This window comes from Bombina bombina, chromosome 1 (genome assembly GCF_027579735.1).
Source record: "Bombina bombina isolate aBomBom1 chromosome 1, aBomBom1.pri, whole genome shotgun sequence".
In the NCBI taxonomy this organism is placed as follows: domain Eukaryota; kingdom Metazoa; phylum Chordata; class Amphibia; order Anura; family Bombinatoridae; genus Bombina; species Bombina bombina.
The window spans coordinates 737,993,871-738,019,816 of NC_069499.1; the positions used below are offsets into that span (position 1 = coordinate 737,993,871).

The window sequence follows — 25,946 nt, forward strand, 5'->3', positions numbered from 1 at the left end:
CGTGAACTGCAAACACCACAAGAGAAATAAATTTATCAGGTAAGCATAAATTATGTTTTCACTGGGAGTGCTGATAACGTTTTTTGGCATGAACTTTTTTATTGCTTTCATGAGAGGGTACACTTGGCTTCTTTTTGGGTTTAAGAACCCACATGGCTAGTTTGAGACCGCTCTGGTGCGGTTCATTTTGGCTGAGAGACATCGAGTGAGATGGGCGGGGACTATTTTTGCTCCTCAGTTGGGCAGTTGTATTTGACAGGCAAGCTCCAACTCCAGTGGGCCCTTGAGAGTATTGGGCCAAATCGAAGCTTTAACCCTGTTTTCCAGATCCCTGAGGGCAGGTAGGAGCCACAGCAGGGCTGTGGCGAGGTGCAGGAGGTGTTTTTACCGGATTTAAAGGTTGATTAATTATCCGGTTTTTACAGTAAGGGTTAAGTGTTCCTTTCCTTGTGGGGCAAACTTAGCTGCATAATTTAAAAAATATACAAAAATTTAAACGATTGGATTATTTTAAAGCAGTCTTGCAAAACCTGTATGCTTTTTTTCTCTTAAAGGCGCAGTACTGTTTTTTTAAGATTGTTATTTTTTCACTAAATAAGGTGTTTTCAAGCCTGTTTGTGGTTATTACTAGCCTGTATAACATGTCTGACATTGAGGAAAGCCAATGTTCAATGTGTTTGGAAGTCATTGTGGAACCCCCACTTAAAATGTGTCCCTCATGCACTGAAAGGGCAATAAATTGCAAAGAACATATTTTAGTTGATAAAAGTATGTCGCAGGATGATTCTCAGTCAGAATAGAATCAGGTTATGCCATTTAATTCTCCCCAAGCGTCACAACCATTAATGCCCGCACAAGCAAAGCCAAGTACTTCTAGTGAGTCTAATTCTTTCACCCTGCAAGATATGGCCGCAGTTATGAATACTACCCTCACAGAGGTTTTATCTAAGCTGCCTGGTTTGCAGAGGAAGCGCAGTAGGTCTGGTGTGAGAGTAAATGCTGAGCCCTCTGACGCTTTATTAGCCATCTCTGATACACCCTCACAATGTTCTGAGTTGGGGGTGAGGCAATTGCTGTCTGAGGGAGAGCTTTCTGATTCAGGAAAGATGTTCCCTCAGACATACTCGGATATGACGGCTTTTAAATTTAAGCTAGAACACCTCCGCTTGTTGCTCAGGGAGGTTTTAGCGACTCTGGTTGAATTACAATAGGTTCACAATCATCCAGAGAAATTGTGTAAAATGGATAGATATCTAGAGGTTCCTGCTTACACTAATGTTTTTCCGGTCCCTAAGAGGATTTCGGACATTGTTGCTAAGGAGTGGGATAGACCAGGTATTCAGTTTTCTCCCCCTCCTACTTTTAAGAAAATGTTTCCCATATCTGACACCATTCGGAATTCGTGGCAGACGGTCCCTAAGGTGGAGGGAGCTATTTCTACCCTGGCTAAGCGTACATCTATACCTATTGAGGACAGTTGTGCTTTCCAAGATCCTATGGATAAAAAATTAGAGGGTCTTCTAAAGAAAATATTTATTCATAAGGGTTTTATTCTGCAACCTATAGCGTGCATTGTTCCTGTAACTACTGCAGCTGCATTTTGGTTCAAGGCTCTAAAGGAGGCTCTTAAGGTTGAGACCCCATTAGATGATATTCTGGATAGAATTAGGGCTCTCAAGCTAGCTAATTCTTTCATTACAGATGCCGCTTTTCAACTTGCTAAATTAGCGGCAAATAATTCAGGTTTTGCCATTTTAGCGTGTAGAGCGTTATGGCTTAAGTCCTGGTCTGCTGATGTGTCATCAAAATCTAAGCTTTTAGCCATTCCTTTCAAGGGTAAGACCCTATTCGGGCCTGAACTGAAAGAGATCATTTCAGACATCACTGGAGGAAAAGGCCATGTCCTTCCTCAGGATAAGACGAATAAGATGAGGACCAAACAAAATAATTTTCATTCCTTTCAAAACTTCAAAGGTGGTCCCTCTACCTCCTCCCCTGCTGCAGAGCAGGAGGGGAATTCTGCTCAATCCTAGTCAGTCTGGAGACCTAACCAGTCTTGGAACAAAGTTAAACAGGCCAAGAAGCCCGCTGCTGCCACCAAGACAGCATGAAGGGGCAGCCCCCGATCCGGGACCGGATCTAGTAGGGGGCAGACTTTCTCTCTTTGCTCAGGCTTGGGCAAGAGACGTTCAGGACTCATGGGCTTTAGAAATCGTGACCCAGGGGTATCTTCTAGACTTCAAAGATTCTCCTCCAAGGGGGAGATTCCATCTTTCTCGATTGTCTGTAAACCAGACAAAAAGAGAGGCGTTCTTACGCTGTGTAGAAGACCTATATACCATGGGAATAATCTGCCCTGTTCGAAAAGCAGAACAGGTGCTGGAGTTTTACTCCAATCTGTTTGTGGTTCCCAAAACAGAGGGAACCTTCAGACCAATCTTAGATCTCAAGATCCTAAACAAATTCCTCAGAGTCCCATCCTTCAAGATGGAGACCATTCGGACTATTTTACCAATGATCCAGGAGGGTCAATATATGACCACCGTGCATTTAAAGGATGCGTATCTTCACATTCCTATCCACAAAGATCATCACCAGTTCCTCAGGTTCGCTTTCCTGGACAAGCATTACCAGTTTGTGGCTCTTCCTTTCGGGTTGGCCACAGCTCCCAGAATTTTCATAATAGTGCTAGGGTACCTTCTGGCGGTTCTAAGGTTGCGGGGCATAGCAGTGGCGCCTTATCTGGACGATATCTTAATTCAGGCGTCAACTTACCAACTAGCTAAATCTCACACGGACATCGTGTTGGCTTTTCTAAGATCTCACAGGTGGAAAGTGAACGTAAAAGAGTTCACTTATCCCCCTCACAAGAGTTCCATTCCTGGGAACTCTGATAAATTCGGTAGACATGAAAATTTTTCTGACGGAGGTCAGGAAATCAAAGATTTTAACCACCTCCCGAGCTCTTCATTCCATTCCTCGACCATCTGTGGCTCAGTGTATGGAGGTAATCTGAGTAATGGTAGCGGCAATGGACATAGTTCCGTTTGCTTGCTTGCATCTCAGACCACTGCAACTATGCATGCTCAGTCAGTGGAATGGGGATTATGCAAATTTATCTCCTCAGATAAATCTGGATCAAGAGACCAGAGACTCTCTTCTTTGGTGGTTGTCACAGGATCATCTGTCCCAGGGAATGTGTTTCCGCAGGTCAGCATGGGTCATAGTGACGACGGACGCCAGCCTATTGGGCTGGGGTGCAGTCTGGAATTCCCTGAAAGCACAGGGTGTGTGGACTCAGGAGGAGGCACTCATCCCGATAAATATTCTAGAACTGAGAGCGATATTCAACGCGCTTCAGGCGTGGCCTCAGCTGGCTTCGGCCAAATTCATAAGATTCCAGTCTGACAATATCACAACTGTAGCATATATCAATCATTAGGGGGGGAACAAAGAGTTCTCTAGCGATGATAGAGATTTCCAAAATAATTTGATGGGCAGAGACTCACTCTTGCCATCTATCAGCAATCTATATCCCAAGAGTGGAGAACTGGGAAGCGTCAGACTTTTCATCCGGGGGAGTGGGAACTCCATCCAGAGGTGTTTGCACAATTGATTCATCAATGGGGCACACCAGAATTGGATCTGATGGCATCTCGTCAGAATGCCAAACATCCTTGTTACGGGCCCAGATCAAGGGATCCTCAAGCAGTACTGATAGATACTCTAGCAGTACATTGGTCGTTCAACCTGGCTTATGTGTTTCCACCATTTCCTCTCCTTCCTTGTCTGATTGCCAGAATCAAACAGGAGAGAGCTTCGGTGATTTTGATAGCACCTGCGTGGCCACGCAGGACTTGGTATGCAGACCTGGTGGACATGTCTTCTCTTCCACCATGGACGCTGCCGCTCAGACAGGACCTTCTCATTCAAGGTCCGTTCCAGCATCCAAATCTAGTTTCTTTGCGGCTGACTGCCTGGAGATTGAACGCTTGATTTTATCCAAGCGGATATTCTCTGAGTCGGTCATAGATACCTTGATTCAGGCTCGAAAGCCTGTCACTAGGAAAATTTATCATGAGATATGGCGTAAATATCTTTCTTGGTGTGAATCCAAAGGCTACTTATGGAGTAAGATCAGGATTCCTAGGATTTTGTCCTTTCTCCAAGAAGGATTGGATAAGGGGTTATCAGCTAGTTCCCTAAAGGGACAGATATCTGCTTTATCGATTTTACTGCACAAGCGTCTGGCAGATGTTCCAGACGTTCAGTCGTTCTGTCAGGCTTTAGTTAGAATCAAGCCTGTGTTTAAACCTGTTGCTCCGCCATGGAGTTTGAATTTAGTTCCTAGAGTTCTTCAAGGGGTTCCGTTTGAACCTATGCATTCCATAGATATTAAGCTTCTATCCTGGAAAGTTCTGTTTTTAGTTGCTATCTCTTCAGCTCGAAGAGTTTCTGAACTATCTGCATTGCAATGCGACTCGCCTTATCTTGTTTTTCATTCTGATAAGGTAGTTTTGCGTACCAAACCTGGATTCCTTCCTAAGGTTGTTACTAATAAGAATATTAATAAGACGTGGTTCGTGCTTTGAAGTTTTACTTGCAAGCGACCAAAGATTTCTTTCAAACATCTTCTCTGTTTGTTGTCCATTCTGGAAATCGTAGAGGTCAAAAAGCTACGGCTACCTCTTTCTGTTTGGCTGAAAAGCATCATCCGTTTAGCATACGAGACTGCTGGACAGCAGCCTCCTGAAAGAATTACGGCTCATTCTACTAGAGTGGTGGCTTCCACATGGACTTTTAAAAATTATGCTTCTGTTGAACAGATTTGTAAGGCTGCGACTTGGTCTTCGCTTCATACCTTTTTCCAAATTTTACAAATTTGATACTTTTGCTTCTTCGGAGGCTATTTTTGGGAGAAAAGTTCTTCAAGCAGTGGTGCCTTCTGTTTAGCCATCTGTCTTGTCCCTCCCGTTCATCCGTGTCCTGTAGCTTTGGTATTGTATCCCACAAGTAAAGGATGAATCCGTGGAGTCGTCGTATCTTATAGAAGAAAAGTAAATTTATGCTTACCTGATAAATTAATTTCTTTTATGATACGACGAGTCCACGGCCCGCCCTGTCAATTTAAGACCGATTATATTTTTTTTATTTAAAACTTCAGTCACCTCTGCACCTTTTAGTTTATCCTTTTTCTTCCTGTACCTTCGGTCGAATGACTGGGGGGTGGAGTTAAGGGAGGAGCTATATAGACAGCTCTGCTGTGGTGCTCTTTGCCACTTCCTGTTAGCAGGAGGATAATATCCCACAAGTAAAGGATGAATCCGTGGACTCGTCGTATCATAGAAAAAATAAATTTATCAGGGAAGCATAAATTTACTTTTTGCTTTTTTCCTTTGGTCCATGATTGTCGGTTCCTAACGACCATAGACCTAAAGGACTGGATCTTAAAGTTCCTGAGATTTGCTTTTCTGAATTACTTTGTTTGTGCTTTTCCTTTGGCCTTGCCACGGCTTCCTGATTTTGTCTCACTCTGGGCAGTGATCAGTTTATGTTGAATTACAGCAGCTCCCTTCCTGGACGACATGTTGGTTCAAGCGCCATATTTTTAACAGACAAACTCTCATTCAGAGATCTTGTTGTCTCTTCCACTTTTCCTCGGATGGAAAGTTTATCTGGAACTGAGTTCCCTTTTTCCATCTACAGGGGTAGTTGTCTTAGGGACCATAATATTTTCCCTATCTATGATGAGTTTTTTCTGACAGAAGTCAGGAAATCAAAGTTTGTTTCCTCTTAACTTTCTCTGACTTTAAGGTTCGGCCCTTAGTGGCTCAATGGATGGAGGTAATTGGTCTAATGGTTGTCTTCATGGACATATTCCCTTGCTCGGTTTCATTTGAGAGCTCTGTAGTTTTGCATGCTCAGACAATGTTAAGGGAACTGTTCGGATCTGTCTGAGGATAGATCTGGATCAGTCGACAATAGACTCTCTTCCGTGGTGGTGTTCTCAGGAGTCATGGGACACGTGCTTCCAGAAACCTTCCTTGGTGTTTGTGACCACAGACACTAGCCTGCTGGGCTGGGGAGCAGCCTGGGACTCGTTCAAGGCGCAAGGACTATGGACTCGAGAGGAGTCTGCTCTCCCTATAATCATTTTGGAGTTGAGAGCGGTTTATAATGCTGATGACTTGGCCTCAGTTGTCCTTAGCCCGGTTTCTCAGGTTCCAGCGGATAACTCCTCAGTGACTTACATCAACCACCAGAAAGGAACTTGGAATTCCTTAGCCATGAAGAAGGTGACTCGGATTTCATTCATGTAATTGGCAAGAGTCCATGAGCTAGTGACGTATGGGATATACAATCCTACCAGGAGGGGCAAAGTTTCCTGAACCTCAAAATGCCTATAAATACACCCCTCACCACACCCACAATTCAGTTTTACAAACTTTGCCTCTTATGGAGGTGGTGAAGTAAGTTTGTGCTAAGATTTCTATGTTGATATGTGTTTCTGAGCATTTTTTGAAGCCCGATTCCTCTGAGTACAGTGAATGTCAGAGGGATGTGAAGGGAGTATCGCCTATTGAATGCAATGGTTTTCCTCACGGGGATCTATTTCATAGGTTCTCTGTTATCGGTCGTAGAGATTCATCTCCTACCTCCCTTTTCAGATCGACGATATGCTCATATTCCATTACCTCTTCTGATAACCGTTTCAGTACTGGTTTGGCTATCTGCTATATGTGGATGGGTGTCTTTTGGTAAGTATGTTTTCATTGCATCAAGACACACTCAGCTATGGTTTGGCACTTTATGTATTTATATAAAGTTCTAAATATATGTATTGTACTTATATTTGCCATGATTCAGGTTTCAGTATATTTCCTATTGCAGTGGCACTCTGATGGGTACCTCTCTGGCGATGCAGGAGGTGTCCCTAATCCTTCAGTGGGTGAAGAGACATCAATGTCAAATCTGAGGTATCCATATTCCAGATGTAAAGAATGGGAAGCGGATTTCCTGAGTAGGCAGACTCTTCAGGTTTTTTTTAGAGATATGCTGCAAATGAGGTGTTCTGGTTATAGATCTGATGGCTTCCTACTTCAATACCAAGCTCCCAAGATACGGATGGAGGTCCAGAGATCCTCAGTTGGTGGATGCTTTAGTGGTTCATTGGAACTTTAACCTGGTTTATCTGTTCCCTCCGATGGTGGCTCTGTCTGGGTGGTTGCCCGGATCAAGCAGGAAAGAATAAAAAAAATTCTGATAGCGCCTGCGTGGCCACGCTGGATCTGGTTAAAGTTTGCTCCTCCTTGGTGGTTACCTCTTTATCAGGATCTGCTCACTCAAGGACTGCTCCTTTACCAAAATCTAAATACTATGAGGCTTACTGCCGTGAGAATGGTTGATTTTGGCTCAGAGATGCTTCGCTGTAAGATCTGTAAGACTGCAACATGTTCTTCCTTACACACTTTCACAAATTTTTATAAGTTTGATATTTTTGCTTCGGCGGAAGTATCCTTTGGGAGAAGGGTTCTACAAGTGGTGGTGCTTGGTTCTTAGGACTGCCTCCCTTATTTATTTTTTTCTCCCGAACATTCGTGAACTCCACAGCTTGGGTATTGGTTTCCCACAGGTAATGAATGTTGTCGTGGACTCTCAATGCCAATTGAAAGAAAACTAAAATTATGCTTACCTGATATACTTTACAGCGCTTCACTTTACAGCGCTTCGCTAATACAGCGCTTTGTGGAGCTAAAATTCAACCTGCAAGGATTTTGAAACGGTGCTGTAATCATTGTGAGATTGCGAGAAAAGTGACTGGCACCATTTTGTTATGCTTAGTTCACTCTGTTTACAGCATTACAGTGCAATCTGTGTCTCAGTGCTATAGTCTGGCAAATTGTACTACAGCAATTGTCACTATTTCTTCTGTTATGTGTGATCAGTCCACGGGTCATCATTACTTCTGGGATATAACTCCTCCCCAACAGGAAATGCAAGAGGATTCACCCAGCAGAGCTGCATATAGCTCCTCCCCTCTACGTCAGTCCCAGTCATTCTCTTGCACCCAACGACTAGATAGGATGTGTGAGAGGACTATGGTGATTATACTTAGTTTTTATGACTTCAATCAAAAGTTTGTTATTTTACAATAGCACCGGAGCGTGTTATTACTTCTCTGGCAGAGTTTGAGGAAGAATCTACCAGAGTTTTTTTACTATGATTTTAACCGGAGTAGTTAAGATCATATTGCTGTTCTCGGCCATCTGAGGGAGGTAAAATCTTCAGATCAGGGGACAGCGGGCAGATGAATCTGCATTGAGGTATGTAGCAGTTTTTATTTTCTGAATGGAATTGATGAGAAAATCCTGCCATACCGTTATAATGACATGTATGTATACACTTCAGTATTCTGGGGATGGTATTTCACCGGAACTACTCTGTTAAAAGTCACTAATCCTTTTAATAAGTATTTATCATGTTAAACGTTTTTGCTGGAATGTAGAATCGTTTACATTTCTGAGGTACTGAGTGAATAAATATTTGGGCATTATTTTCCACTTGGCAGTTGTTTGGTTTTAATTGTGACAGTTTCGTTTCTCTTCACTGCTGTGTATGAGGGGGAGGGGCCATTTTTGGCGCTCTTTGCTACGCATCAAAAAATTCCAGTCAGTTACTCTTATATTTCCTGCATGATCCGGTTCATCTCTGACAGATCTCAGGGGTCTTCAAACTTCTTTGGAGGGAGGTAGATTCTCTCAGCAGAGCTGTGAGAATTTTATATTGACTGTGAATAAAAACGTTGCTCTATAATTTTTATGTCAAATTTAATTATTGTTATTTTACTAATGGGAACAAACCTTTGCTAAAAGTTGTGTTGTTTTAAAGTTTGATGCTATAACTGTTTTTCAGTTCATTGTTTCAACTGTCATTTAATCGTTTAGTACCTCTTTGAGGCACAGTACGTTTTTGCTAAAAAAGATTATAACCAAGTTGCAAGTTTATTGCTAGTGTGTTAAACATGTCTGACTCAGAGGAAGATATCTGTGTCATTTGTTCCAATGCCAAGGTGGAGCCCAATAGAAATTTATGTACTAACTGTATTGATGCTACTTTAAATAAAAGTCAATCTGTACAATTTGAACAAATTTCACCAAACAGCGAGGGGAGAGTTATGCCGACTAACTCGCCTCACGCGGCAGTACCTGCATCTCCCGCCCGGGAGGTGCGTGATATTATGGCGCCTAATACATCTGGGCGGCCATTACAGATAACATTACAAGATATGGCTACTGTTATGACTGAAGTTTTGTCTAAATTACCAGAACTAAGAGGCAAGCGTGATCACTCTGGGGTGAGAACAGAGTGCGCTGACAATACTAGGGCCATGTCTGATACTGCGTCACAGCTTGCAGAGCATGAGGACGGAGAGCTTCATTCTGTAGGTGACGGTTCTGATCCAAACAGATTGGATTCAGATATTTCAAATTTTAAATTTAAATTGGAGAACCTCCGTGTATTACTAGGGGAGGTCTTAGCAGCTCTCAATGATTGTAACACCGTTGCAATACCAGAGAAACTGTGTAGGTTGGATAAATACTTTGCGGTACCGGCGAGTACTGACGTTTTTCCTATACCTAAGAGACTAACTGAAATTGTTACTAAGGAGTGGGATAGACCCGGTGTGCCGTTCTCACCCCCTCCAATATTTAGAAAGATGTTTCCAATAGACACCACCACTCGGGACTTATGGCAAACGGTCCCTAAGGTGGAGGGAGCAGTTTCTACTTTAGCTAAGCGTACCACTATCCCGGTGGAGGATAGCTGTGCTTTTTCAGATCCAATGGATAAAAAATTAGAGGGTTACCTTAAGAAAATGTTTGTTCAACAAGGTTTTATATTGCAACCCCTTGCATGTATCGCGCCGATTACGGCTGCGGCAGCATTTTGGATTGAGTCTCTGGAAGAGAACCTTAGTTCATCTACGCTAGACGACATTACGGACAGGCTTAGAGTCCTTAAACTAGCTAATTCATTCATTTCGGAGGCCGTAGTACATTTAACCAAACTTACGGCTAAGAACTCAGGATTCGCCATACAGGCACGTAGGGCGCTGTGGCTAAAATCCTGGTCAGCTGATGTTACTTCTAAGTCCAAATTACTTAATATACCTTTCAAGGGGCAGTCTTTATTTGGGCCCGGTTTGAAAGAAATTATCGCTGACATTACAGGAGGTAAGGGCCACGCCCTACCTCAAGACAAAGCCAAAGCTAAGGCTAGACAGTCTAATTTTCGTCCCTTTCGGAATTTCAAAACAGGAGCAGCATCAACCTCCACTGCACCAAAACAGGAGGGAGCTGTTGCTCGTTACAGGCAAGGCTGGAAGCCTAACCAGTCCTGGAACAAGAGCAAGCAGGCCAGGAAACCTGCTGCTGCCCCAAAGACAGCATGAACCGAGAGCCCCCGATCCGGGACCGGATCTAGTGGGGGGCAGACTTTCTCTCTTCGCCCAGGCCTGGGCAAGAGATGTTCAGGATCCCTGGGCGCTAGAGATCATATCTCAGGGATACCTTCTAGACTTCAAATTATCTCCCCCAAGAGGGAGATTTCATCTGTCAAGATTGTCAACAAACCAGATAAAGAAAGAAGCGTTTCTACGCTGTGTACAAGATCTGTTATTAATGGGAGTGATCCATCCGGTTCCGCGGTCGGAACAAGGACAAGGGTTCTACTCAAACCTGTTTGTGGTTCCCAAAAAAGAGGGAACTTTCAGGCCAATCTTAGATTTAAAGATTCTAAACAAATTCCTAAGAGTTCCATCGTTCAAAATGGAAACTATTCGGACAATCTTACCCATGATCCAAAAGGGTCAGTACATGACCACAGTGGATTTAAAAGATGCTTACCTTCACATACCGATTCACAAAGATCATCACCGGTATCTAAGGTTTGCCTTCTTAGACAGGCACTACCAGTTTGTAGCTCTTCCATTCGGATTGGCTACGGCTCCAAGAATCTTCACAAAGGTTCTGGGTGCCCTTCTGGCGGTACTAAGACCGCGAGGGATTTCGGTAGCTCCGTACCTAGACGACATTCTAATACAAGCTTCAAGCTTTCAAACTGCCAAGTCTCATACAGAGTTAGTTCTGGCATTTCTAAGGTCGCATGGATGGAAAGTGAACGAAAAGAAGAGTTCTCTTTTTCCTCTCACAAGGGTTCCATTCTTGGGGACTCTTATAGATTCTGTAGAAATGAAGATTTACCTGACAGAAGACAGGTTAACAAAGCTTCAAAATGCATGCCGTGTCCTTCATTCCATTCAACACCCGTCAGTAGCTCAATGCATGGAGGTGATCGGCTTAATGGTAGCGGCAATGGACATAGTACCTTTTGCACGCCTACACCTCAGACCGCTGCAATTGTGCATGCTAAGTCAGTGGAATGGGGATTACTCAGATTTGTCCCCTACTCTGAATCTGAATCAAGAGACCAGAAATTCTCTTCTATGGTGGCTTTATCGGCCACACCTGTCCAGGGGGATGCCATTCAGCAGGCCAGACTGGACAATTGTAACAACAGACGCCAGCCTACTAGGTTGGGGCGCTGTCTGGAATTCTCTGAAGGCTCAGGGACTATGGAATCAGGAGGAGAGTCTCCTTCCAATAAACATCCTGGAATTGAGAGCAGTTCTCAATGCCCTTCTGGCTTGGCCCCAATTAACAACTCGGGGGTTCATCAGGTTTCAGTCGGACAACATCACGACTGTAGCTTACATCAACCATCAGGGAGGGACAAGAAGCTCCCTAGCAATGATGGAAGTATCAAAGATAATTCGCTGGGCAGAGTCTCACTCTTGCCACCTGTCAGCAATCCACATCCCGGGAGTGGAGAACTGGGAGGCGGATTTCTTGAGTCGCCAGACTTTTCATCCGGGGGAGTGGGAACTTCATCCGGAGGTCTTTGCCCAAATACTTCGACGTTGGGGCAAACCAGAGATAGATCTCATGGCGTCTCGCCAGAACGCCAAACTTCCTCACTACGGGTCCAGATCCAGGGATCCGGGAGCGGTTCTGATAGATGCTTTGACAGCACCTTGGAACTTCGGGATGGCTTATGTGTTTCCACCCTTCCCGCTGCTTCCTCGATTGATTGCCAAAATCAAACAGGAGAGAGCATCAGTGATTCTAATAGCGCCTGCATGGCCACGCAGGACTTGGTATGCAGATCTAGTGGACATGTCATCCTGTCCGCCTTGGTCTCTACCTCTAAGACAGGACCTTCTGATACAGGGTCCATTCAAACATCAAAATCTAACTTCTCTGAAGCTGACTGCTTGGAAATTGAACGCTTGATTTTATCAAAACGTGGTTTTTCTGAGTCGGTTATTGATACCCTGATACAGGCTAGGAAGCCTGTTACCAGAAGGATTTACCATAAAATATGGCGTAAATACCTATACTGGTGCGAATCCAAAGGTTACTCCGGGAGTAAGGTTAGGATCGCTAGGATATTGTCCTTTCTACAAGAAGGTTTAGAAAAGGGTTTATCAGCTAGTTCATTAAAGGGACAGATTTCAGCTCTGTCCATCTTGTTACACAGGCGTCTGTCAGAAAATCCAGACGTCCAGGCCTTTTGTCAGGCTTTAGTTAGAATCAAGCCTGTGTTTAAAGCTGTTGCTCCGCCATGGAGTTTAAACTTAGTTCTTAACGTTTTACAGGGTGTTCCATTTGAACCCCTTCATTCCATTGATATAAAATTGTTATCTTGGAAAGTTCTGTTTTTAATGGCTATTTCCTCGGCTCGAAGAGTCTCTGAGTTATCAGCCTTACATTGTGATTCTCCTTATCTGATTTTTCACTCAGACAAGGTAGTTCTGCGTACTAAACCTGGGTTCTTACCTAAGGTAGTCACTAACAGGAATATCAATCAAGAGATTGTTGTTCCATCCTTGTGTCCAAATCCTTCTTCAAAGAAGGAACGTCTTCTACACAATCTGGATGTAGTTCGTGCCCTCAAGTTCTACTTGCAGGCAACTAAAGATTTTCACCAAACTTCTTCCCTGTTTGTCGTTTATTCTGGACAGAGGAGAGGTCAAAAAGCTTCTGCTACCTCTCTCTCCTTTTGGCTTCGTAGCATAATACGTTTAGCCTATGAGACTGCTGGACAGCAGCCTCCTGAAAGAATTACAGCTCACTCCACTAGAGCTGTGGCTTCCACTTGGGCCTTTAAGAATGAGGCCTCTGTTGAACAGATTTGCAAGGCTGCAACTTGGTCTTCGCTTCATACTTTTTCCAAATTTTACAAATTTGACACTTTTGCTTCTTCGGAGGCTATTTTTGGGAGAAAGGTTCTTCAGGCAGTGGTTCCTTCTGTATAATGAGCCTGCCTATCCCTCCCGTCATCCGTGTACTTTTGCTTTGGTATTGGTATCCCAGAAGTAATGATGACCCGTGGACTGATCACACATAACAGAAGAAAACATAATTTATGCTTACCTGATAAATTCCTTTCTTCTGTTGTGTGATCAGTCCACGGCCCGCCCTGTTTTAAGGCAGGTAAATATCTTTTAAATTATACTTCAGTCACCACTTCACCCTTGGTTACTCCTTTCTCGTTGATTCTTGGTCGAATGACTGGGACTGACGTAGAGGGGAGGAGCTATATGCAGCTCTGCTGGGTGAATCCTCTTGCATTTCCTGTTGGGGAGGAGTTATATCCCAGAAGTAATGATGACCCGTGGACTGATCACACAACAGAAGAAAGGAATTTATCAGGTAAGCATAAATTATGTTTTTACAGGTGCAGTATTCATTAATGCTGTGCTAGTGTTAAACTAAACATAGCACTATTGCACCCCTAATATGTTAGTTCAAACATGTTTGCAAGTCTTTAAACACACTGGCAAGTGAAAAGAAAGCTAAAACTGCCTTGTTTCACTTTAAGGCGGTTTTCACTTTACAGCGGGGCTCCAGTCCCTAACCCGCTGTATGAGCAGGGTATACCTGTAATTTAATTTCCTCCTTGGCAGTGAGTCCACAACCCCGACCAATTCTTTTTTTATCAATGGTGGCAGTTGTTTCTTTGCACCTCTGTACCGCTTGTATCATCTCTCTTCACCTTTCCTTATAGTTGGCTGAAGTACTGGAGGGTAGGGGAAGTGGGAGCGATATTTATAGCCTTTGTTTGGAGTTTCTTTGCCTCCTCCTGGTGGCCAGAAATATAGTATTACCACATGTAATGAATGTTGTCATGGACTCACTGCCAAGAAAGAAATTATCAGGTAAGCATACTTTTAGTCTTACTGTGTAATTTTTAGTCCATCTGTAATACGTTGCTACAGTCTGTTATCGTTGTGCAGTGTATGTTTACTCTAAGTATACTAATACTGCTGATTTATCTGCAGGGAGTCCAGTAACAAAGAGAACAATTCTCACCCTGAGTGGAATTTTACCACAGTGAGGAAGAAACCAGATGCAAAAAAATTTCAAAATGGAACCGTAAGTGTGTGCATCTTTTTTTTTTTTTTTTTTTTTTTTTCAAGTTTCATTGTCCAAGTTGCGTTATGAGATTTTATGCTTTTCTTTTAGACACCTGTTGTTTTTTTATTTATATATTTTAAAGATAGTTAAAAAAGAAATACATTGTACAAATGGTTAGCAGATTATTTTTGCAATAAAATAAAAGGGACAGTCTACTCCAGAATTTATATTATTTAGATGTATAATCCCTTTATTACCCATTCTTCAGATTTGCATAACCTATAGTTTACATTAATATACTTTCTTTTATAAAGATATGACGAGTCCACGGATTTCATCCTTACTTGTCGGATATTAACCTCCTGCTAACAGGAAGTGGCAAAGAGCACCACAGCAGAGCTATATATATATATATATATATATATATATATATATATATTTCCTCTCTTCCCTCCACCCCCAGTCATTCTCTTTGCCTGTGTTAGTAATAGGAAGAGGTAAAGTGAGGTTTTAGTTTCTTCAATCAAGATATTTTTTGTTTTAAAATGGTACCGGTGTGTACTATTTTTCCTCGGTGAGAAATTATCAGTCTGGATTCCCAGGAATGAAGAGATCCTTTTTCTTTCATGTAATTGGCAAGAGTCCATGAGCTAGTGACATATGGGATATACAATCCTACCAGGAGGGGAAATGTTTCCCAAACCTCAAAATGCCTATAAATGCACCCCTCACCACACCCACAATTCAGTTTTACAAACTTTGCCTCCTGTGGAGGTGGTGAAGTTAGTTTGTGCTAAGATTTCTACGTTGATATGCGCTTCTCAGCATTGTTGAAGCCCGATTCCTCTCAGTGTACAGCGAATGTCAGAGGGACGTGAAGGGAGTATCACTTATTGAATACAATGATTTCCCTAACGGGGGTCTATTTCATGGGTTCTCTGTTATCGGTCGTAGAGATTCATCTCCTTCCTCCCTTTTCAGATCGACGATATACTCTCAAATTACCATTACCTCTACTGATAACTGTTTCTGTACTGGTTTGGCTATCTGCTATATGTGGATGGGTGTCTTTTGGTAAGTATGTTTTTTATTACTTAAGGCACCCCAGCTATGGTTTGGCACTTTATGCATTTATATAAAGTTCTAAATATATGTATTGTACTTATATTTGCCATGAGTCCGGTTCATGTATTTCCTTCTGCAGACTGTCAGTTTCATATTTGGGGAATATAAACATCTTTTAAAAAAAATGAAATGTATTTCTTACCTGGGGTTTAGTCTTTTTTTCAATTGACTACCTCTTACAAATTGCGGGCGGTATTAGGCCCGCGGGTGCAACAAATGCTTAACTTTATTGCGTCATTTTTTGTCGCAAAAATTTTTTTGCCGCGAAAAGGTAAGTCTATGACGCAAGTTCGTCATTTCCGGCGTCATTCTTGACACCGAGACCTTTCACACTGTTGCGTGTGTCATTTCCGGTTATTTTTTGGTGCCAAAAATGTTAAGTTACGTTGTGCGTCATTCTTGGCGCCAAACTTTTTCATTATTTCAATACCCCATTGATGTTTGCCTCTTGATTTTTTTTTTTCTCTATCAGAGGGCTATGCTATTTGCATTTTTTCCCATTCCTGAAACTGTCATATAAGGAAATAGATCATTTTGCTTTATATGTTGTTTTTTTCTCTTACATTTTGCAAGATGTCTCACTTTGACCCTGCCTCAGAAGCTTCTGCTGAAACATTGCTGCTTGACATCGGTTCTACCAAAGCTAAGTGCATTTGTTGTAAAGTTGTAGAAATTATGTCGCCGAATGTCATTTGTAATAGTTGTTTTGATAAACTTTTACATGCAGATAATGTGTCCATCAGTAATAGTACATTGTCAGTTGCAGTTCCTTCAACTTCTAATGTGCATAATATACCTGTAAATTTTAAAGAATTTGTTTCTGATTCTATTCTGAAGGCGTTGTCTGCATTTCCACCTTCAAATAAATGTAATAGGTCTTTTAAAACTTCTCATTTAGTTGATGAAAATTTCAAATGACCAGCAATATGATAATTTATCCTCTTCTGATGAGGATCTATCTGATTCAGAAGATCCTCCTCAGACATTGACACTGACAAATCTACTTATTTTATTTAAAATAGAGTATATGCGTTCTTTATTAAAAGAAGTGTTAATTACTTTGGATATTGGGGTAACCAGTCCTCTTGACGTTCAGTCTAATAAACGTTTAAATGCTGTTTTTAAACCTCCTGTGGTTTCTCCAGGAGTTTTTTCCTATTTCTGATATGATTCTAAGGAATGGAATAAGCCAGGTACTTCTTTTATTCCTTTTTAAAGGTTTAAAAAATTGTATCCTTTGCCAGCAAAATTTATAGAGTTTTGGGTAAAGATCCCCAAAATTGATGGGGCTATTTCTACTCTTGCTAAACCTACTACTATTCCTATGGAAGATAGTACTTCCTTTAAGGATCCTTTAGATAGGAAGCTTGAATCTTATCTAAGGAAGGCCTATTTATATTCAGGTCATCTTCTCAGACCTGCAATTTCTTTGGCTGATGTTGCGGCTGCATCAACTTTCTGGTTGGAGAATTTAGCGCAACAAGAATTGCATTCTGACGTATCTAGCATTATTTGCTTACTGCAACATGCTAATCATTTTATTTGTGATGTTAGATCCATGTCTTTAGCTATATTAGCTAGAAGATCTTTGTTGCTTAAATCTTGGAATGCTGATATGACATCTAAATCTAGATTACTATCTCTTTCCAAGGTAATAATTTATTTTGTTCTCAGTTGGATTCTATTATTTCAACTGTTACTGGGGGAAAAGGAGTTTTTCTGCCTCAGGATAAAAAAACCTAATGGTAAATCTAAGGCTTCTAACCATTTTCGTTCCTTTCATCAGAATAGGGAACAAAAACTCTATCCTCCCCCAAGGAATCTGCCTCCAATTGGAAACCTTCCTCAAATTTTAATAAATCCAAGCCTTTTAGGAAACCAAAGTCAGCCTCTAAGTCCGCATTAAGGTGTGGCCCTCATTCCAGCTCAGCTGGTAGGGGGCAGATTAAGGTTTTTCAAGGATATTTGGATAAAATCTGTTCAAAATCAATGGATTCAGAGTATTGTCTCTCAAGGGTATCGAATAGGATTCAGAGTAAGACCTCCTGTGAGAAGATTTCTTTCATGTAATTAGCAAGAGTCCATGAGCTAGTGACGTATGGGATATACATTCCTACCAGGAGGGGCAAAGTTTCCCAAACCTCAAAATGCCTATAAATACACCCCTCACCACACCCACAATTCAGTTTTACAAACTTTGCCTCCGATGGAGGTGGTGAAGTAAGTTTGTGCTAGATTCTACGTTGATATGCGCTCCGCAGCAAGTTGGAGCCCGGTTTTCCTCTCAGCGTGCAGTGAATGTCAGAGGGATGTGAGGAGAGTATTGCCTATTTGAATGCAGTGATCTCCTTCTACGGGATCTATTTCATAGGTTCTCTGTTATCGGTCGTAGAGATTCATCTCTTACCTCCCTTTTCAGATCGACGATATACTCTTATATATACCATTACCTCTGCTGATTCTCGTTTCAGTACTGGTTTGGCTTTCTACAAACATGTAGATGAGTGTCCTGGGGTAAGTAAATCTTATTTTCTGTGACACTCTAAGCTATGGTTGGGCACTTTGTTTATAAAGTTCTAAATATATGTATTCAAACATTTATTTGCCTTGACTCAGAATGTTCAACTTTCCTTATTTTCAGACAGTCAGTTTCATATTTGGGATAATGCATTTGATTTAATCATTTTTTCTTACCTTCAAAAATTTGACTTTTTTCCCTGTGGGCTGTTAGGCTCGCGGGGGCTGAAAATGCTTCATTTTATTGCGTCATTCTTGGCGCTGACTTTTTTGGCGCAAACATTCTTTTCCGTTTCCGGCGTCATACGTGTCGCCGGAAGTTGCGTCATTTTTTTGACGTTATTTTGCGCCAAAAATGTCGGCGTTCCGGATGTGGCGTCATTTTGGCGCCAAAAAGCATTTGGGCGTCTTATTGGCGCTAAAAAATATGGGCGTCGCTTTTGTCTCCACATTATTTAAGTCTCATTTTTCATTGCTTCTGGTTGCTAGAAGCTTGTTTTTTGGCATTTTTTCCCATTCCTGAAACTGTCATTTAAGGAATTTGATCAATTTTGCTTTATATGTTGTTTTTTCTCTTACATATTGCAAGATGTCTCACGTTGCATCTGAGTCAGAAGATACTACAGGAAAATCGCTGTCTAGTGCTGGATCTACCAAAGCTAAGTGTATCTGCTGTAAACTTTTGGTAGCTATTCCTCCAGCTGTTGTTTGTATTGATTGTCATGACAAACTTGTTAAAGCAGATAATATTTCCTTTAGTAAAGTACCATTGCCTGTTGCAGTTCCTTCAACATCTAAGGTGCAGAATGTTCCTGATAACATAAGAGATTTTGTTTCTGAATCCATAAAGAAGGCGATGTCTGTTATTTCTCCTTCTAGTAAACGTAAAAAATCTTTCAAAACTTCTCTCCCTACAGATGAATTTTTAAATGAACATCATCATTCTGATTCTGATAACTCTTCTGGTTCAGAGGATTCTGTCTCAGAGGTTGATGCTGATAAATCTTCATATTTATTTAAAATGGAATTTATTCGTTCTTTACTTAAAGAAGTTCTAATTGCTTTAGAAATAGAGGATTCTGGTCCTCTTGATACTAATTCTAAACGTTTGGATAAGGTATTTAAATCTCCTGTAGTTATTCCAGAAGTTTTTCCTGTTCCTAATGCTATTTCTGCAGTAATTTCCAAAGAATGGGATAAATTGGGTAATTCATTTACTCCCTCTAAACGTTTTAAGCAATTATATCCTGTGCCGTCTGACAGATTAGAATTTTGGGACAAAATCCCTAAAGTTGATGGGGCTATTTCTACCCTTGCTAAACGTACTACTATTCCTACGTCAGATGGTACTTCGTTTAAGGATCCTTTAGATAGGAAAATTGAGTCCTTTCTAAGAAAAGCTTATCTGTGTTCAGGTAATCTTCTTAGACCTGCTATATCTTTGGCTGATGTTGCTGCAGCTTCAACTTTTTGGTTGGAAACCTTAGCGCAACAAGTAACATCATGATTCTCATGATATTATTATTCTTCTTCAGCATGCTAATAATTTTATCTGTGATGCCATCTTTGATATTATCAGAGTTGATGTCAGGTTTATGTCTCTAGCTATTTTAGCTAGAAGAGCTTTATGGCTTAAGACTTGGAATGCTGATATGGCTTCTAAATCAACTCTACTTTCCATTTCTTTCCAGGGTAACAAATTATTTGGTTCTCAGTTGGATTCTATTATTTCAACTGTTACTGGTGGGAAAGGAACTTTTTTACCACAGGATAAAAAATCTAAGGGTAAAAACAGAGCTAATAATCGTTTTCGTTCCTTTCGTTTCAACAAAGAACAAAAACCTGATCCTTCATCCTCAGGAGCAGTTTCAGTTTGGAAACCATCTCCAATCTGGAATAAATCCAAGCCAGCCAGAAAGGCAAAGCCTGCTTCTAAGTCCACATGAAGGTGCGGCCCTCATTCCAGCTCAGCTGGTAGGGGGCAGGTTACGTTTTTTCAAAGAAATTAGGATCAATTCTGTTCACAATCTTTGGATTCAGAACATTGTTTCAGAAGGGTACAGAATTGGTTTCAAGATGAGACCTCCTGCAAAGAGATTTTTTCTTTCCCGTGTCCCAGTAAATCCAGTAAAAGCTCAAGCATTTCTGAATTGTGTTTCAGATCTAGAGTTGACTGGAGTAATTATGCCAGTTCCAGTTCAGGAACAGGGGATAGGGTTTTATTCAAATCTCTTCATTGTACCAAAGAAGGAGAATTCCTTCAGACCAGTTCTGGATCTAAAAATATTGAATCGTTATGTAAGGATACCAACGTTCAAGATGGTAACTGTAAGGACTATTTTGCCTTTTGTTCAGCAAGGGAATTATATGTCCACAATAGATTTACAGGATGCATATCTGCATATTCCGATTCATCCGGATCATTATCGGTTCCTGAGATTCTCTTTTCTGGACAAGCATTACCAGTTTGTGGCTCTGCCGTTTGGCCTTGCTACAGCTCCAAGAATTTTTACAAAGGTTCTCGGTGCCCTTCTGTCTGTAATCAGAGAACAGGGTATTGTGGTATTTCCTTATTTGGACGATATCTTGGTACTTGCTTAGTCTTTACATTTAGCAGAATTTCATACGAATCGACTTGTGTTGTTTCTTCAAGATCATGGTTGGAGGATCAATTTACCAAAAAGTTCATTGATTCCTCAGACAAGGGTAACCTTTCTGGGTTTCCAAATAGATTCAGTGTCCATGACTCTGTCTTTAACAGACAAGAGGCGTCTAAAACTGATGGCAGCTTGTCGAAACCTTCAGTCACAATCATTCCCTTCGGTAGCCTTATGCATGGAAATTCTAGGTCTTATGACTGCTGCATCGGACGCGATCCCCTTTGCTTGTTTTCACATGCGACCTCTTCAGCTTTGTATGCTGAATCAATGGTGCAAGGATTACACAAAGATATCTCAATTAATATCTTTAAAACCGATTGTTCGACACTCTCTAACGTGGTGGACAGATCACCATCGTTTAATTCATGGGGCTTCTTTTGTGCTTCCGACCTGGACTGTAATTTCAACAGATGCAAGTCTCACAGGTTGGGGAGCTGTGTGGGGATCTCTGACGGCACAAGGAGTTTGGGAATCTCAGGAGGTGAGATTACCGATCAATATTTTGGAACTCCGTGCAATTTTCAGAGCTCTTCAGTTTTGGCCTCTTCTGAAGAGAGAATCGTTCATTTGTTTTCAGACAGACAATGTCACAACTGTGGCATACACCAATCATCAAGGAGGAACTCACAGTCCTCTGGCTATGAAAGAAGTATCTCAAATTTTGGTTTGGGCGGAATCCAGCTCCTGTCTAATCTCTGCGGTTCATATCCCAGGTGTAGACAATTGGGAAGCGGATTATCTCAGTCGCCAAACGTTGCATCCGGGCGAATGGTCTCTTCACCCAGAGGTATTTCTTCAGATTGTTCAAATGTGGGAACTTCCAGAAATAGATTTGATGGCATCCCATCTAAACAAGAAACTTCCCAGGTATCTGTCCAGATCCCGGGATCCTCAGGCGGAGGCAGTGGATGCATTATCACTTCCTTGGAAGTATCATCCTGCCTATATCTTTCCGCCCCTAGTTCTTCTTCCAAGAGTAATCTCCAAGATTCTGAAGGAATGCTCGTTTGTTCTGCTGGTAGCTCCGGCATGGCCTCACAGGTTTTGGTATGCGGATCTTGTCCGGATGGCCTCTTGCCAACCGTGGACTCTTCCGTTAAGACCAGACCTTCTGTCACAAGGTCCTTTTTTCCATCAGGATCTGAAATCCTTAAATTTAAAGGTATGGAGATTGAACGCTTGATTCTTCGTCAAAGAGGTTTCTCTGACGCTGTGATTAATACTATGTTACAGGCTCGTAAATCTGTATCTCGAGAGATATATTATAGAGTCTGGAAGACTTATATTTCTTGGTGTTTTTCTCATCATTTTTCTTGGCATTCTTTCAGAATTCCGAGAATTTTACAGTTTCTTCAGGATGGTTTAGATAACGGTTTGTCCGCAAGTTCCTTGAAAGGACAAATCTCTGGTCTTTCTGTTCTTTTTCACAGAAAGATTGCTATTCTTCCTGATATTCATTGTTTTGTACAAGCTTTGGTTCGTATAAAACCTGTCATTAAGTCAATTTCTCCTCCTTGGAGTTTGAATTTGGTTCTGGGGGCTCTTCAAGCTCCTCCGTTTGAACCTATGCATTCATTGGACATTAAATTACTTTCTTGGAAAGTTTTGTTCCTTTTGGCCATCTCTTCTGCCAGAAGAGTTTCTGAATTATCTGCTCTTTCTTGTTAGTCTCCTTTTCTGATTTTTCATCAGGATAAGGCGGTGTTGTGAACTTCTTTTGAATTTTTACCTAAAGTTGTGAATTTCAACAACATTAGTAGAGAAATTGTGGTTCCTTCATTATGTCCTAATCCTAAGAATTCTAAGGAGAAATCGTTGCATTCTTTGGATGTTGTTAGAGCTTTGAAATATTATGTTGAAGCTACTAAATCTTTCAGCAAGACTTCTAGTCTATTTGTTATCTTTTCCGGTTCTAGAAAAGGCCAGAAAGCTTCTGCCATTTCTTTGGCATCTTGGTTGAAATCTTTAATTCATCTTGCCTATGTTGAGTCGGGTAAAACTCCGCCTCAGAGAATTACAGCTCATTCTACTAGGTCAGTTTCTACTTCCTGGGCGTTTAGGAATGAAGCTTCGGTTGATCAGATTTGCAAAGCAGCAACTTGGTCCTCTTTGCATACTTTTACTAAATTCTACCATTTTGATGCATTTTCTTCTTCTGAAGCAGTTTTTGGTAGAAAAGTACTTCAGGCAGCGGTTTCAGTTTGAATCTTCTGCTTATGTTTTTCGTTAAACTTTATTTTGGGTGTGGATTATTTTCAGCAGGAATTGGCTGTCTTTATTTTATCCCTCCCTCTCTAGTGACTCTTGTGTGGAAAGATCCACATCTTGGGTAATCATTATCCCATACGTCACTAGCTCATGGACTCTTGCTAACTACATGAAAGAAAACATAATTTATGTAAGAACTTACCTGATAAATTCATTTCTTTCATATTAGCAAGAGTCCATGAGGCCCGCCCTTTTTTTGTGGTGGTTATGATTTTGTATAAAGCACAATTATTCCAATTCCTTATTTTATATGCTTTCGCACTTTTTTATCACCCCACTTCTTGGCTATTCGTTAAACTGAATTGTGGGTGGGGTGAGGGGTGTATTTATAGGCATTTTGAGGTTTGGGAAACTTTGCCCCTCCTGGTAGGAATGTATATCCCATACGTCACTAGCTCATGGACTCTTGCTAATATGAAAGAAATGAATTTATCAGGTAAGTTCTTACATAAATTATGTTTTTTTTCTCTCACGTGTCCCAGTAAAATCCAGTAAAAGCTCAGGCTTTCCTGAAGTGTGTTTTAGACCTGGAGTCTTCAGGGGTAATCATGCCAGTTCCTCTTCTGGAACAAGGTTTGGGGTTTTATTCAAATCTATTCATTGTCCCAAAGAAGGAAAATTTATTCAGACCAGTTCTGGATCTGAAAATTTTGAATCGTTATGTAAGAGTACCAACTTTCAAGATGGTGACTATGACTATTCTGCCTTTTGTTCAGCGAGGACATTATATGTCCACAATAGACTTGCAGGATGCATACCTTCATATTCCGATTCATCCAGAACATTTTCAGTTTCTGAGATTCTCTTTTCTAGACAAGCATTACCAATTTGTTGCTCTTCCATTTGGCCTAGCAACCGCTCCAAGAATCTTTTTCAAAGGTTCTGGGTGTCCTACTCTCTGTAATCAGAGAACAGGGTATTGCGGTGTTTCCTTATTTGGACGATATCTTGGTACTAGCTCAATCTTTACATACTGCAGAATCTCACACGAATCAACTAGTGTTTCTTCGGAAACATGGTTGGAGGATCAATTTACCAAAAAGTTTCTTGATTCCTCAGACAAAGGTCACCTTTTTAGGCTTCCAGATAGATTCAGTGTCCATGACTCTGTCTCTAATAGACAAGAGACGTTTAAAATTGGTTGCAGCCTGCCGGCACCTTCAGTCTGTCATTCCCTTCAGTGGCTATGTGCATGAAAGTTTTCTGTCTCATAACTGCAGCATCGGATGCGATCCCCTTTGCTCGTTTTTACATGAGACCTCTTCAGCTTTGTATGCTGAATCAATGGTGCAGGGATTATACAAAGATATCACAATTAATATCCTTAAATCCCAATGTACGACACTCTGACATGGTGGATAGATCACCATCATTTAGTTCAAGGGGCTTCTTTTGTTTGGCCAACCTGGACTGTGATCACAACAGATGCGAGTCTTTCAGGTTGGGGAGCTGTTTGAGGATCTCTGACAGCACAAGGGGTTTGGAAATCTCAAGAGGCGAGATTTCCAATAAATATTTTAGAACTCCGTGCAATTCTCAGAGCTCTTCAGTTTTGGCCTCTGTTAAAGAGAGAACCGTTCATTTGTTTTCAGACAAACATTATCACAACAGTGGCATATGTCAATCAGGGTGGGACTCACAGTGCCCAAGCTATGAAAGAAGTATCTTGAATACTTGTTTGGGCGGAATCCAGCTCCTGTCTAATCTCTCCGCCAGACTTTACATCCAGGGGAGTGGTCTCTCCATCCAGATGTTTTTTTCTCAGATTGTTCATATGTGGGGTCCTCCAGAGGTAGATCTCATGGCCTCTCATCTAAACAAGAAACTTCCCAGATACCTGTCCAGGTCCAGGGATGTTCAGGCGGAAGCAGTGGATGCGCTGACACTTCCTTGGTGTTATCATCCTGCTTATATCTTCCTGCCTTTAGTTCTCCTTCCAAGAGTGTTTTCCAAAAGCATCATGGAACAATCATTTGTGTTGCTGGTAGTGCCAGCATGGCCACACAGGTTTTGGTATGCGGATCTGGTTCGGATGTCCAGTTGCCCGCCTTGGCCACTTCTGTTACGGCCAGACCTACTATCTCAAGGTCCATTTTTCCATCAGGATCTCAAATCATTACATTTGAAGGTATGGAAGTTGAATGCTTAGTACTAAGTTATAGAGGTTTCTCTGACTCAGTGATTAATACTATGTTACAAGCTCGTAAATCAGTCTCTAGGAAGATTTATTATAGAGTTTGAAAGACTTGCATTTCATGGTGTTCTTCTCATAAATTCTCCTGGCATTCTTTTAGAATTCCTGGAATTTTTACAGTTTTTTTCAGGATGGTTTGAATAAGGGTTTGTCTGCAAGTTCCTTGAAAGGACAAATCTCCGCTCTTTTTGTTTTATTTCACAGAAAGATTGCTATACTTCCTGATATACACTGTTTTGTACAGGCTTTAGTTCGTATTAAGCCTGTCATTAAATCAATTTCTCCTCCTTGGAGTCTTAATTTGGTTCTGAAGGCTTCACAGGCTCCTCCATTTGAGCCTATGCATTCTTTGGACATTAAACTACTTTCTTGGAAAGTGTTGTTCCTTTTGGCTATCTCTTCTGCTAGATGAGTTTCTGAGCTATCTGCTCTTTCTTGTGAATCTCCTTTTCTGACTTTTCATCAGGATAAGGCGGTTTTGCGGACTTCATTTGAATTTTTCCTTAAGGTTGTGAATTCTAACAACATTAGTAGAGAAATTGTTGTCCCTTCCTTGTGTCCTAATCCTAAGAATCCTTTGGAAAGATCCTTACATTCTTTGGATGTGGGGAGAGCTTTGAAATATTATGTTGAAGCTTACTGTTTGTTATATTTTCTGGTCATAGGAAAGGTCAGAAGGCCTCTGCTATTTCCTTGGCCTCT

General features: G+C 41.3%; 1 protein-coding gene across 2 annotated transcripts in view; it reads left to right on the forward strand.

Annotated features, from left to right (window-relative positions):
• Positions 1-25,946, forward strand: part of STK26 (serine/threonine kinase 26) — a 511,389-nt gene that overhangs the window by 467,502 nt on the left and 17,941 nt on the right. For both annotated transcript variants that reach the window (XM_053699253.1, XM_053699255.1), the window contains exon 8: positions 14,405-14,498. In XM_053699253.1, coding sequence (XP_053555228.1) covers positions 14,405-14,498 — 94 coding nt within the window. The remainder of the gene's footprint in view (positions 1-14,404; positions 14,499-25,946) is intronic.